The sequence below is a fragment of the Chondrus crispus genome, genomic scaffold (genome assembly GCF_000350225.1).
Source record: "Chondrus crispus Stackhouse genomic scaffold, scaffold_69, whole genome shotgun sequence".
Classification (NCBI taxonomy): Eukaryota; Rhodophyta; class Florideophyceae; order Gigartinales; family Gigartinaceae; genus Chondrus; species Chondrus crispus.
Window position 1 is genome coordinate 154,465 of NW_005178644.1, and position 14,821 is coordinate 169,285.

General features: G+C 52.9%; 3 protein-coding genes across 3 annotated transcripts; all 3 read right to left on the reverse strand.

The window, feature by feature from the left end:
- Positions 1-1,027: 1,027 nt before the first annotated feature.
- CHC_T00008633001 (Sel1-repeat containing protein) lies at positions 1,028-1,816 on the reverse strand. The gene has a single exon (XM_005710885.1). The coding sequence runs from the start codon at positions 1,814-1,816 to the stop codon at positions 1,028-1,030; it is 789 nt and encodes a 262-aa protein (XP_005710942.1).
- Positions 1,817-3,252: 1,436 nt separating this feature from the next.
- CHC_T00007291001 (hypothetical protein) lies at positions 3,253-3,603 on the reverse strand. Its single transcript, XM_005710886.1, has one exon. The coding sequence runs from the start codon at positions 3,601-3,603 to the stop codon at positions 3,253-3,255; it is 351 nt and encodes a 116-aa protein (XP_005710943.1).
- Positions 3,604-3,871: 268 nt separating this feature from the next.
- CHC_T00007292001 (hypothetical protein) lies at positions 3,872-4,924 on the reverse strand. The gene has a single exon (XM_005710887.1). The coding sequence runs from the start codon at positions 4,922-4,924 to the stop codon at positions 3,872-3,874; it is 1,053 nt and encodes a 350-aa protein (XP_005710944.1).
- Positions 4,925-14,821: the final 9,897 nt, after the last annotated feature.

Consider the following 14,821-nt stretch of genomic DNA (forward strand, 5'->3'; position numbering starts at 1 on the left):
GAACTTAGACGCCGAAAAATAGCGGGTTCAGAAGGCAGAACGTACGCCGCTTGACCGCGCGTCACCGTATGCTACTGTGGTGGGCACTGGGCGTCCTCTATAGCCACACTATATTGTTTCAGTTTTGAGAGCGCTTTATCCAGCGCGAAACCGTGCGTTGGCGTGCTTTTATAGGGGTGACATTAAAACAATCATCGGTTTTTAGGGCGACTTTTCTAACATTTAGGTCTCTGCCGAAATGGCCATGATGGTATAGGTTTTTATGGGGTGACATCCCCGAATATGAGTTTGTCGGAGGTGACTTTACGATCGTTTTTCTGTCACCCTAGAAAACGTGCATTGTCACCCCATGCAGAGGACACCATGGACCAAAATCACCCTACTAGCAGAGCACTTTCTAGTAGTGTCGCCCTATAAAAACCCCCACCACATTGAAATCGCCCCACGTAGATTTCACTTTGGCCGGGTGTCGCCCCCAAATCTACACTTTGACCCTTTAGTTTTAGTTTTGGCCGTGTACTGCCCGAAGAACGTCTCAACGTTCGAATCTTCATGAGATTTGGCTGCGCGACACTGCCAAAAATTAAAATTGTGTAAATCTACAAATTATGTATTAATCTAAACATTATTTAAATTCAACAAATTATTTATTTATTATCAGTATTCATGCATAATTGAACTCGCGACCAAAAGAAAAGGGTAGCAGGGGAGTGGTACCGAAGCACACCACCCCTGCTGAAACCCCTTCTCCATCGCCCCGCCTTTGCGTGCGCACGACTACCGACCTTTCTGGCGGTGCCAGAAGTAAATTTCCAACCAATTTATATCCGACGATTTCGTGCTACAGTATCGGCCCCCCTGTGCATCGGCCCCGCCTTGATTAGTGAAAATAAAGACAGAGTATAATGTTAGAGAAATAAATGAACTTTTCTGTATCGGCCCACCGCCCACCCTTGCAATTCAATAAAATTCCTCCCCTGCGCAATTTTACACGTGGCTGCAGTCGAGGCATTGCCCGCCGCAGCATTTAATATCCGACGCTCCTCTGCCAACAGGGGGCGCTGCAACTCCTGCAGCCCAGCCTCCCCCCTCTTCGTAACCTCCTGTTCCGCTTTCCACCACTTCCAGACGTCAGCTCGCGCTGCAGAAGCGTCTCCACCCGCACAGCGACAGCTGCGCCTACGACTCCGTCGTCCGCGCAGACGTGCCACACGCTCGCGGTGCGCCTGCCCCACACGCGCGCCGCTGCCGTCGCGCCGGCAAAGTTGATCGCGGAGAAGAGGCTGGCTCGTGCACAAAGTGCAGGGGGAGCTGATAGGACAGCCGATCTGCACCGCCAGATTGCGCGCTCATCCCTCACGTGGTCATCGAGACGCACGCCGAGTTGGTGGCGCGCACCGCCGTCGACCTCTTGTCTCCGCCGACCCTTCCGCGCTCCATGAGCCGTTCGTACAGCTGCCTCTCGTCCAGCTCGCCCTCCATCCCGTCCCTGCTCTTCGCCGACTCGTTCTCCCTCCGCAAGTACCTCTCGATCCAGCGCACGCTCGTACAGCTCCAGGCCGCGGACCTCGTCTATTTCCACTCCTTCCGTGCCGTGGTGTAGCAGCAGACCAAGATTGTCCAATGCATGCACATCGTCCCTCCTGTCAATCGCAAGCTCGTACAGCTCTGAGGCGCGAACCCCGTTCTTCACGACCCCCCCGCGCCGTCCTGCAGTAGGAGGCCGAGATGCACCATCTCCCATTCGTACAGCGTTAACCGCGTTCGTCTCGACTCCCTCAGTGCCCTTGTGAAGGAAGAGACCGAGATTGACCATCGAAGTGACATCATTACCCTTCTCGATCGCATGCTCGAACTTGTCTATGCCGTGTTTCTCTCGAATCCCTCCACATCATATGCCAGCAGCGTGCCGAAATTGAATATAGAATGGACATGATCTTGTTCCTCAATTGCCCTCCTCTATAGTTTGACAGTCCGCGCTCCATCCTTCCCAACTCCGTCGTTCCCATCCCTCATTACGTTGCCAAGCTTGTATATCGCGTCGACACACAGGTCTACTTCGATCGCACGTTCGTACAACTACACGGCGCAAGCCGCGTTCCTATCGACCCCCTCTGCGCTCTTCTACAACAGCAAGCCGAGAGCGACCATCGCGCTGACGTCATTCTTGTCGATCGCGTTTTCGTACAACTATGCAGCACGGACTGCATTCATGTCGACCCCGTCTGCCCCCTTCTCCAGTGGTGTGCCGAGGCTCACCATCGCGGCGATATGACCGTGATCCCCAATCGCACGTAGGTCCTCAGTTCGATCCCTCTCTCCATCTACTTTTTGATTCGTACTTATCTCTCTGCTTAACCGCAGTGTTGGAACACCTCCCGTCGACTTCCCCAATGAAATTGAACTCAAGAACCTCCTGAAGTTGGCTTGACCATTTTCTTCCGACTGCTGTGAAGTTTGATAAGAAGATCTTCTCTGTAGCTCGTGCCACGTTTGATCATCTTAACGTAGTATTTCATTCGTTCACGGAACTGAACGTTTTCATCGTGCTTCTTCTTTGGTCAACGTAGTCAAGTTCTATGGCTGTACGACGATGAGCTGCCAGAAAAGGCTCGAATCGATCATTCTTGGGAGTACCTTGACACTTGTGTGTGCTGAGTAGCTGTGGCAATGGAAGGCGTGTCGGCATTAGGGAACATCGGAGCGTCGAGCATGGTGATATATGAGCAGTGGCGGGCTCGGGTGTGCGAAAGGAAAGAGGTGTCCGACCCCGACTACCTGCCAACCGAAAACGTCAACCTGTTTTTCGATATATGTTACAAACAATTACGACATGCTGGTTTTTTTGAAATCATCCGCCTGCACTGTTGCACAATCGTGCCTGTAGCCGCTAGCATTCGCACGCACAGAGAGCGACCTTCAACAATGCTTTGAGGTTCGGTGGCGATTTTTTTACGATTCGCGATGTGGGCAAGCTGGGCACCATGCTCATCTGCTTCGCCCAGGTCATGCTGTGCGGCTTCGACGTCGTCTAAGGTATGAGAAGACACCGTCACTGCCCCCGTCTGCTGGTCGTGCTTAGAGTGGGGCGCGGCGCAATTTACGTTGAACATGCTAGGGCAAGAAATGCTTGGTTGTTCGGGGGAGGCACAGACGGACGGATCACCGGGAATTCATTGTTGTGTACTATTCGAACTTTTTTTGGTATAGCACTAGTATTTACGTTCTATTACAAGCCTCCAGGTTTGAGTACTACCCCTCGCCGTCGAAACTTATCGGATCAAACTGGGAAGACGTGAGCTCGCTAACGCCCACCAAGCCATCGCACACATCTCCGATCCAATCGCAGACATATTTCTTGAATGCTGAAGGTCTGAGAACGACGCGGTCGCAGTCCTTGCCCTCCTTTATCGAATACGGGCAGACGTACGAAAAGGTTATCTCCCTCGTATCGTTTGCATGCTCAAAAGTCTCCCCGCTGGCATCAGAGATCAGAGTCTTCTCCAGCTCTTCTGGAGCAACCCTCTCAACTATTTCGCGCAACGTTTCGTGAATACCCAGCGTTGCTTTCGGTAACAAATGTGAAAGCACGTCAGTGAACATTGCGTGCGAAACTCCACCTTTGCTCAGAACCTTCAGCAACGCAGAGTGTATATCGCTCTCCTCTGCACCATCGTCGGATAATTTTGTCGCAATGCCCAGCGCTGTCCTCGCCAGTGCCACCTGTATTACGCAGCGCGTCGCGATCCAGGCATCGAGGCGGGCGAGCGTCAAAATTGATGCTACGCCAGCCCTGAGGCGCTCTTTTCCCAATCGTAGTCCAGCCCACTCCTTGTAAATATCCCGAGCGGTGTCAAAAACGAACAAGATGTCAACGCCACTCTCTCCAAATATTATCGCTCTCTGAATGCCCAGGCGGCACCACTGTACGCCAGTGGTCTAGGCTACGAGAGGTAATACAGTCAATACATGCTCGCATAATTTTGTCAATCCCGCCGCTGTCGTCATCTGCAAACGCAATTCCCATCATTTTCACGTCTTCGCCAGCAGCATTGTTCAGAGCATGAATGATGTAGTCGACTGAGGCACTCTTCAGCTTGTTTTGAACCGGAATACAAGTGACGTCCCACACCTTGGCCAGCCTGGTCCAAACCGTTCGCTTGAGGCTGGACATATATGACGACGCCTTGTCAGCCACCTCCGCAGAGAGATTAGATGCCCCTTGAATGCCATTGAAGATGCATGCACCCGAAATCTCCTCCTTGGATGCTGCTCTCAGAGCACTGGTAAGCGATCCGCTTTCGAGAGCCATCTTGTATGCAGTGCGAGCCAGAATGGTAGGAGACAATTGCGGCGGTAGAAGTGCGCCGTTTGTAATGCCTAGCTTCGCCACATCGAGTGATGGTACCGCCGCTCGAGTGCCGCCTCCCAGCGGTCCGATCCCATCGCCTTCAGCGATCTTCAGAGGCGAGGGAACCCACCGATAGTCTGCAATTCCTGGCGACTGCTCCATCGGAGTAAGATTGCGCATGCAACGACGCGCGATGTCATCAGAGGCATATTTCATCACCACGACAAGGTCGCGTTGAAGCGGGGTGATCGTGTCAAGGAATGCCTCGTCCTTTTGACGCTTCTTCTTGGTCGCAATGACTGCGCGCTCGGCAGCGGCGGCAGCCTGGCGTCCTCCACGAGACGAACCTGCAACCAGGACCTCCAACGCAGCCTTGGCATGCGAGAGCTCCATCACCTGCGCATTCAGCCGAGCAACCTCGATCATTAACGAATTGATCTTCTCACCTTGTAGCTTTTTCACTTCTTGCATTGTCTGCATATAAATGTGTTGCTCATCAGCCCTCGCTCTCTCACGGTTGAGCAGTGATGCGATCTGCCGCTGCAGTACAGCTGCGTCGACACCCGCGGCCATGTCGCCAGTCGACTATCCGGCGACAACAGCGGGGGCCGAAGAACTTCGGTCCGGGGGAAGGACATCTGTAGCGCGACTGAGGTTGGGGACCGTAGAATCCAAGTGTAGTGCCACGTTGGTGGCCAGAGGCCCGATTTCACTGTCTAGCCGCGTCGGGATCGCCGCGCTCAAGTCGAGAGCGCTACCATCTCCCTCCCTGCTCTCAGGCTCATGGCTTGAGATTCCGTGGCTTCCGCGGTTGGCTCTTTTCCTTTTACGAGCCACTGAGGGAAGTCCGCAATCAGCCACGGTTCTTGTCTCGGAAGCGAGGCCACGCCGCAATCGCTTGCTTCTCCGGACCGGTGACTCCGGTTCCTCATCCATCCTCCCCCACCGGCGGCCCACAGTCATCAGGCAGGCCGAAACAGTGGTGCGCCGACGGACCTGAGGTTCAGACCTCAGGAGGATTGGCGAATCTGCGTACGTACTCGTCCTCGCCAGACTACTCCACCGCAGAAAATTGCACCTGCCTGAGGCACTAACTCAAGCTTTAGGCCGGCAGTAAATTTTTGCTGGAGTAAATTGCTCATGACCGTTACAGAATTATGTAGCGATAGTTTAATTGCGAAACATTATAGTCAAATTTACGCTAGTAAAGTTGAAAGTTTTATTTGAAGCCCTTCTGTAGTCGACGACCATTGCCGCACGCGACGAGCACGTCGGCACGTCAGAGGAAGGCGAGACAAGCCTACAAAGAGCTGCGCGACGGCGCTGAGTGAATGTGATCCAAGTTCGCCCGGTTCACATGCGGGATAGAGACAACAGCTTTTTCAGCCTTCCAATTTTTCCTGCGAGTCTATCGGGTGGCGTCCAGGCGCGACGTGTGGGTCGAGAAAGACGGGAGAAATACATGCGGCGCTGATCTAGAGGAATTGAGGGCGTGTGTATACTGGTAGCATTTCGCATCTGGCACGAGTGATAGTACTGTACCAAGCAACAGTAGGATGAGTGTGGAGCGGGGGGGTTTCCGGGTTTGTCGCTGCGATTGGGGAGACCAGACATGGTGCGTTTCAGGAAGGGGAGAGAGAGGAGGGATGCGTGGGGGCCATGGTTTGCTGGCGCTGAGTAAGACCAAAGAAGGAGGGAGGCGATGCGGGCATCGGGAATGGTTTGTTGAGGCTTCTGTGGATGTGCCGCGGAGCGATGTTGACCGAGCTTCTACAAGTGGTACATTTGTTATTGCGTAGAACGTCACAGCGAGAAGGGCAATGCGATAGGGAATGGGATTGTGTGTGCAGCTTGAGGACAGTTGGGCAAATGTTTATGGCAGCTCACGTGTACGCAGGTGCATGTGTGTATGATTTTTGCAACTGCCAGGCATTTTGCTTCCTGAAGAATCTTGCATCCTGATTACATCAGCTCTCTTGAGCGGACAGGCATGAAAACACTTTATCACGATCGACATTGTGGGACGCTCTTTGTCTCGATTGACTCAGTCAGTGTCTTTTCAAGATTTTGACGAGCGGTCCGTATTCTCAGAGTTGTCCCAGCGGTTCCGATTGCAGTGCTAAGGCTGCGATTAAGTAGAAGGAGCATTACGGGTCGTGAGGTCTGTGATCATGCTGGTCTGCAGTGGAGTACCTCATCTTACGCATTGGCTGCTTAAATCGGTTGATGTAGAATCGATGCGTCTCCCATCCACTGCGGATGAGGGATGGTTGCGACCTCGTGCCTCTCAACTCATCATCGCAACGAACGACGTGAAGCAAGCCGCGGATTGAGCCGACATATTGCACATCAATGTAAGCGAGATCTGTCATTTCCGTAGACGTTTCAGCTTCGCACGCAGGTGCTCCTGGAGAAACAGTTTCATCTTCTCCCCTCACAGCCCAACGAAGTTTCAAGCAGTTCAAGGCGCGGTCAACGGCATCGATTTCGTCCCCGTGAACACGATCGTAGTACCGAATGAAACAAATCTCGATGTCGTCTCTCTTCACAGATGCGTCAGCCAGGAGGTGACCCCGTCGCAGGATTTTGATAGCGATAAAAGCCAGTACTTTCGCAATGTAGACCTTTCGAGGCACAATTCCGCCTGTGCCTCCCGGCGGATCATCGCCACTCTCCTCAATCATGACATTATCCTGTCTCGCTACTTTGCTGCTGTAGTAGCTGTGTGACGAGACGGCACGCTGCATCTCTCTGTCTCCATTGTCCATAGTTAAAATCTTAAAGTCGCCAGCGCCGCTTTCAGGCGCCTCACAGCCCTTTAACGTTGGGCACGGGAGGCCAGCAACAGATGCAGTAGCGGGTCTTCGCACAACAGAGTCAGCCAGTGGCCTGTGCTGCTCTTGGATTGAATCAATATACCACTGCAAACGTCCGGGACCTCCGACATCTTCGCAAAGTTCTTGCACCGCAATGTTGGGTCCTAGCTCGCCTGAGTGCTGGAGAAGGCTGCCGCATGAACCTGCATGTGCATGAATCTGTGCCCACATCATTATGTCGCCCCCACCAGACAAGCCTGCAGCGTCCTCACGCACCATCTCCTGTTTGATCTTTGTGAGTGATTCCGTCCTTCTGTTACCCATTAGCTTGGCGATGACTTCCTCCATGAGCGGAAGCATCCGGGTGCTCATCGACCTCGCACTGGCCTCTTGAGCTCCTTGAGCAAGCACCAAGCGCCGCATTGCCTCTTCCTGCCTGGTGCCTTTGCGTTTCGAAGTCTTGTCATATGCTGTCTTAAACAGTTTGTGGCTTGCCTCGTACGAGTCCGCGCTGTAGATTGATAAGCTCCCACACATCTTGATGTCTGAGACAAGGTGTCCAAGAGCATGGAATTTCGGAAATGCCATACCACTTGCCTGGTACTTGCCAAACACCTCGATTGCTTTGTCCTGGAAATTTGAGATCTGGTCGGCGAGCGCGTCGAGCTCAACTGCGGTGAAGCCAGGCTCCGAGAAGCGGGAGGTAGCTGTAGCCACCAGTTCTTGATAAAGGACGCAAACAGTCGTCAAAGGAGACTTATTAATAGTGCCACAAAGCCTGTCCAACAGAGCAAAGACGAATGGCATGACTTGATCAATGCCGGCGAGGTCTTTGGCCTCAAGCATGGCAACTATCCCTGTTGATGTGAAGAACCCAGAGAGCTCATCGTTTGTCCCGGACTTCGTGAAATCAAACTTAAGCCCCACGCAGGGCGATTCTGCCTGAATACGCTTTAGAAACGCGTTACATCTTTTCAATACGTCGACTCTAGCCGACTTGAGCTTTCTTGGGCCTCCTTTGGAATTCAGCAGCTCTGTCGTGCTTAGCAATGGATCTTTCAACATTTCGCTCGCACAGACCTTAAGAGTCCGCGATAAACCCAGGAAAAAATTATGCAATGTTTCAAAACGCAGCAGTCTCGGCAGTGCCAGTTCTTCGGTTAGATCCATGAACGGCCACTTCAAAAGGGCAGGGCGAACCGTCGTCACGCCCACCAGTCTCATGTTTTCTTGTAGAGACTTCTTTCTCGCCGTATCACAAGCCTGCTCAGCGACTTCGAACTTATTCAATCGCTGCACAGTGTCCAAGATATTACGTGGAATGCAAGGCTCTTCCGAGGCAAGATCGAGCTTCGCAGTGTACCCCCGAGGGCAGTGCCCGTGCACCGTGCCCCCCACGTCCGATGCTTCGGGCATATCCGCAACATATGAGGCTAGAACAGGGTGGCATTTTCGGACATTTCCCTCTCCATCTGCTACGACTATTCCAGTGCGCGATACATCCCAAAGCGGAAGCAAGGCCTCCTTGATTGATGCCTGAAATACACGGCTCTTCGATAATCGCCGCTCTTGGACTGAAACTCTTTCTGGCATTACAAAAGTCTGTTCCTCTTCCTCGCGGCACCAATATTCCTCGTCATCGCCGGTAGAGTTGGCAACATTAATTGCAGCCCGCACGAATTCAACTGGAAAGTACGCAACGATAGTGTCGCCGTTGGAGATGAGCTCCTGTCGGATCGTCTGAGTCATGTTCAGAGAGCAGATATGGAAAGGCAGGAAGGAGTGAGATCCGACTTTCAAAGTCTGGCACGATTTGTCTGAGTAAGCCTAAATCGCTCCGACGAAGCTGTAATTATCAATCCAGAATCCACCGCCATCGCCACTGATGATAAAGTCCTTTATCAGAGGAACCACGTTTTCTATAAGAGCTCAGCCCATCGTGTGATTGTAAACTCTTACATTGGCGCGGTTCGTTTCTATGAATGGATCGAAGAAGAGCTGGTGTGACTGAGCTTTTGCAAATTGGCGCTTGAGAGAATCGACTGGCGAGCGGAACCAGCCAACTCCATACACGTTGCAGTTCTTGGGGTCGTAGATGGTCTGCTGCTTGAAGTTCAGATCCGCGAGCCAGCATTTAGCGTCCTCTCCTGCTTTCTGGCGCATTTCCTGAATAGATTCGAAGCCGATCCTGAGTAAGCTTGCATCAAATGACTGATGTTGGAGGAGATTGATGATTGTGTTCGCCTGTCGATCACCACCTTTGTCGCCGATCTCCAGCACCACATTTCGCAGTGCGTGAACCACCTCTTCCTTCGTCGCATCCTCAGCTCGCGACTCCTCTACACCTGACGTATCAGCTGCGGTTGCCTCTTCCGGTTGTTCATCCTGCCCTGTTTCATCCAGTGCGAAATGGGGCGAAAAAGTTTTGCTAAGGCCGGCGGCTGGCAGGATAACATTCGAATCTTGCGCTGCCAGTCGGATCCTATCCTCATACCGCTCTTGCAAGGCACGACCGGTGAGTTGGAAGCTCCCACGCAAACGACGAGACTTCACGGGTGGTGGTGAGTCAGAAGCGTCAGCCTCTTGTGCCTCAGCTTCATCTACTGCTGCCTGCTTGCATTTTTTCTTGTGGGCTCCCAGGTAGGCCTGCCTTGGGAAACTTTCTCTGCAGTACGGGCAACAAACAGAAACGTGGTGCATGGCGCAGGCACAAGCTTCGTGAAGAAGCTGGCCCTGCTGTTGATGCTCTTCCACATGGGCTTGCCGGTGAGTGGCACAAAAACTGAGCAAGAGCATCATGATCTGCTTGAGGTCCACAACGTGGGAGGGGTGCCTTTTGATTGGCCCAGTAATCTGTCGAAAATGATTTCATTCAAGGGTATTATTGAAATCGCCCGGCGGCTGGTCGCCATCCCACGCGAGCTTTGCGTTGCACGGCCGACAGCGCTAGTGCCAGCGCGATCGGTTTACGTTTTTGGCTTGTGGGGATGACGCATGGGCCCCTGAAGCGACTTCGCCAAGCATACAGAGACGAACAGGTACTCGGACGTCAGTGTTCGTACGATACGAACAAACCGTCCGTGAAGCACTACCAAGCCCAATAAGGCTGCATTGGATGCAGTCTCTTTCGCGCCTCTACGCTACACGCTCAGCTGTGTAATAGACAGCCGTGTACGTGGCGTAGAGGCGCACAACAAAACATATCAAGTTAGTGTGTATCAGGCTGTGCAATCCTGCGACGCTCCGTCGACTGGCCACTGCAAGTGGAATCAGCTATCCAGCGCCCCCGGACGTTGAGGCATTTGATTATGCTATGGACTTGGAGTTAGGATATCTACACATGGTTCGAGCTGCTACAATCTAGATGACCCGAAGCGGACTCTCCCGTACTCTCGCAGCATTCATTTCAAAATTGCTTTAGCGATCAAGTGCTTTCATTATGCTGAATACATATGTTTCCTTGCTAACGGTCAATGCTAAAGTGTGAGACTCTCGAAGTTTGGTGTTTCGTTCTCAGAATGCATAGCCAGTTGTTACAACTCACGGTACGTACAAATCGATCTTTCCACTACGAGAGAGTCTTTGTTCAACTTACGGCGTCGGCCCAGGTCCTTTCTGACAGACTGCCATTGTGTGAACACAATCTCATTTAGTCATGCACTGCTTGCAACCGTCACGGTGAGGAAGACACGATTGCGTGTCTGCTGGACTGCGTACTGGATGAAAGGTAAGTGAGGTCTCCATCTGGCGGACTCTTTGCACGTCTCACAAGTGTACTCTACTCTTTACTGACTCTTTTAGTACGCCTATCGACAACCACAAGGAAGTTTTATGTTCGTCGAAATTTTCGCGATTTGACGTTTGCTTTGCATTTCGCGTAGCCCCCTGCTGCTACAACTGTGCACAGTTGTCGGCCACGAAGACACTCCATGGAGTGTCTTCGTGGCCGACGCAGGGAGTCATGGAAGGCACGAACAAAGTTTCTCCGACTCAATAGTTCAATTCGACTTGACTTGACGCAACAAAGGCTTTGCTGGTGCGCCACTAGCATGTCAGCATTGGAACGATCTTGGGATGCGCCGTGCACCATTATAGTGCATGATGCCGCCCACAGCTGTCCGGCCCCGCTCCGGCCGGCCACTCTTAGCGCTTTGCGAGAGACCGCGAACGGCGCTCCATAGCCAGAAGCACACGACACCGCCTGCCCAAAAAGTATACTAGCGGAGCGGGCCGCGGGCTCCACTCGAGACCGCCGCCATCCCCAGCAGCTGCAAGCGCGAAAAGATTTGCCTCGACGTTCGGGTCTTGTATTGTAATGCTGTAAACCATGCAAGTCTCCTCCTTTAGTTTATGCTCGTAGCATAAACTAAAGGAGGAGACCTGTACGGCTAGAGCGAAAGAAAACCGCCCAGTAGACCCATGCAAGCCTATGCAAAGGTCAATGCAAGCCCATGCAAATAGCCAAATCAAGTACATGCAGAAAGCCCATGCAAGGCCATGTATATGGCCAATGCAAGCCTATGCAGATGGCCAACGCAAACCCGTGCAAAAATCCCTTCCAAGCCCATGCACATTCCCAATGCGATCCCATGCAAAATCCCATGCAAGCCCATACAGGTGTCCAATGCAAGCCCATGGAAAATCCCATGCAAGCCCATGCAGATTCCCAACGCAATCCCATGCACATGGCCAATGCAAACCCATGGAAGCCCATGCAAATTACCAATGCAAGCCCATGAACCAGGCCATGCACGTCCACGCAATCATGGCGCATTTCTCCGCATAGGAAACACTTGGGAAATTTCTGCTCGTGCAAGTATGGGTAAATCGCCATGCATGCATTGGTTTTGCATGGGCTTCGTACGGGAAAGTTTAGACTATCAGAAAAACAGACGCAGGGCGCCGCAGATGTGATAAAGGCAGTAATGCCCAAAAAGAAGCCAAAGGGCGGTTCGCTGTCTCACGATGATCAGCGAGGGAATCGCAAGATCAGCGCTGACCGCATCATTATCGAAAATGTTTTTGGCAGGATGTCGACGCTATGGGAAATTATGTCTAACAAGTGGCGCTGGGACGTGAAGCAATATGATAAGATATTTCGGCTTTGCCTGTCTTTGGCAAATCTACACGTCAAGTGGCACCCTCTTCGTGACGAAGACAATAAGCACGCTAATCAATACAGGAGGCGACTTTTAGAGATAGGGGTGAAGAAGGCTGAAAACGCAAAGCCTCGCAGCAAATGTATCGCGCGAAGCGTGCAGCCCGTTTGTCCGTTCAATTTGGTGATGATAGACAGAACGAGGAGATGGGCGCAGGGGCCATGCTAGATATGCTAGAATGAGATTGTTCTGTCAAATAAACTAGTCCTTCTTTCATTCCATTTCCCGATCGATGCAGCAAGTGTTTGGAATCACTCTCGGTTGCCGAGCCGCAGCGCCCCGACGGCGACCTCTCCCGCATCTCCCTTTCCCCGCCCGCCCCCTCCCTGCACAGCGTGGCTCTTCTTGCAAACCCTTTCTCCTCGAGACCCACCATCGATCCCACTCCTTTCACTTATTTCCCAACACTATCCTCACTTTGTACCCACCCCGCCTCCCACCCCTCCCCAACGCCCGCACCTCTAACTCCGGCCACCCGTCCGAGACGCACCCACAAATGCACACACACGCCCACATTCGCATCCTCCCCGCCTATTTTTTCGGCCAGACCAACAACAACAGTCGGCTCTTTGACATTTATGTCGTAAGCTTGGTCAGCGAGAGGCATAAACCCCACCGGCGATCCAGTCGGTGGACAGACGTCCCAATAGCGCAGCGTCTTATCCCATGAAGTGGTTTTGAGCAATTTCTTCTCCTCCACGTCGCAAACTTGAGTCACGGGCTCGTCGTGAGCGGCGACAATGGTAGTAGCGCCAATGGACAAATCCCAACGATCTTCCCCTTCCCCGCGCCCCCGCAATAAGTAGCGCACCCGTCCGTTGCCCACGCGCAGTCGAGAACAAGGGCGCCTTGCTCGGTCACGGATGCAGCGACCGCCAAGCTCTGATCTTGGTTTACTTGCCAACAGCGCACCGAGCCGTTTCATGACGAGGCGATGAGGAAAATGTGGCCGGTGCTTGCAGGGGAGAAGCACAGGCGAGACACTGTGTCGTCTTGGGGGGTGCGGTACGACGTATCCATTGTTTGGGTGTTTAGCAGCACTTGCACCGCGAAAGGGCATGGTGAAGTCTGACGCGCAACAGCGGTTGTGAAGCAGAGGAGTGTCTGAACTGAAGGGCTTTTTGAGCGATGAAATGGGCACCGAGCCCCCACGTGGAAACGCGGTTGCCCTTGGCAGCATAAAATTGCACACCACTATCGTTGGAGGGGGTTTGAAAGAGACAGAAAGGCCGGGCGGAGAGAGTATGTAACGTTTGCGAACGCAGGCAAACGGAATCTTGTAGACCTGATCGCAGGGACACGGAAAGGCTTCATAACGAGCCCTGTGAGGTGAAGGGACACGGATTGTGGAGGTGCGTGTCAGTGCGGTCGGGAACGCGGAGGCGTTCCACCGGAGGGCAGGCGTGCAGGTGGCGTGTGCGGGGTCGGGGGGGTAAGAAGAGGGGTACTAGTCGGCGGAGAGGGTGGGAGTGCAGACGTTAAGGCAGGGGCGCCCCTGATGAGAGGGGGAGGGGATGTGTTCAGCGAAGGGATGTGTGCAGGGGACAGGGAGAGTGCCTCATAACGAGCGGTGTGTTGTTAAAGGGCAGGATTTGTGGGGTGCGTGTCACTGCGATCTGGAACGAGGGAAGGCGTTCCACAGGAGAGTGGGCGGGCGAGTGGCACGTATCGGGGTCGGACAGAGGTGCCCTTGTGCTCGCATGGCGCCCCGACAGCATGTCCCGCGCCAAAGTCTATGCGTGGCCACGCGCCACCACCGCGCCGGCGTTTGAGGCCTCCTCCTGTCTTTTTTCTGTCCTTCCATAAATGGCTTTCAGCTGCCATAAACCGCTCGTCAATAATTCGTCACGATTCTGAAGCCAGGAATCGATACCGGCCCTTAGCACGCTGCACTCCTCTAGGTCAATGCGCATATTATTTCTTTTCTGTGTCAGCTATGTCCTTCTGTAATCTCTCTTACTTTGCGCAGTTTATGTGTTTTTTTATATATTCGTTGTCCACAGCTGCAAACGTACTTCTCTGCACAGATAACAGCTTTTGCATTTTTACTAAATTATTATGTTTGAGTTCTAGTACTTGCACCATATAGTAGCCATGCGGGAGGCAACCGAAACGACTGAGTAAATACGGAAAAAATATCCCCCCATTCAAACTCATCTTAATTCCTATAAATAGTTTCGATATTTCATTTAATTCAGTCATAACATGAACAGAAACACCAATCCTGAGCGCAAAAATGCATCAACAAATTTAGGCGGTCTTTTCAAATCACACCATCTCACTCAATTGCGACCCATCCCTAACTCTATTGGAGTAACCACACCCACTTCCCCCCGCCTCCCCGCGACGGAGACCACAGCCACCTCACCCCGAAGGCCACACCCGCCCACCCCCGCCTCCCACCGACGGCGACCACACTCGTCCCCCCTCCCGACCAAGACTACACCGACCTCCCTCCAACAGAGACCACACCCGCCCCCCCAGACCAAGACCAC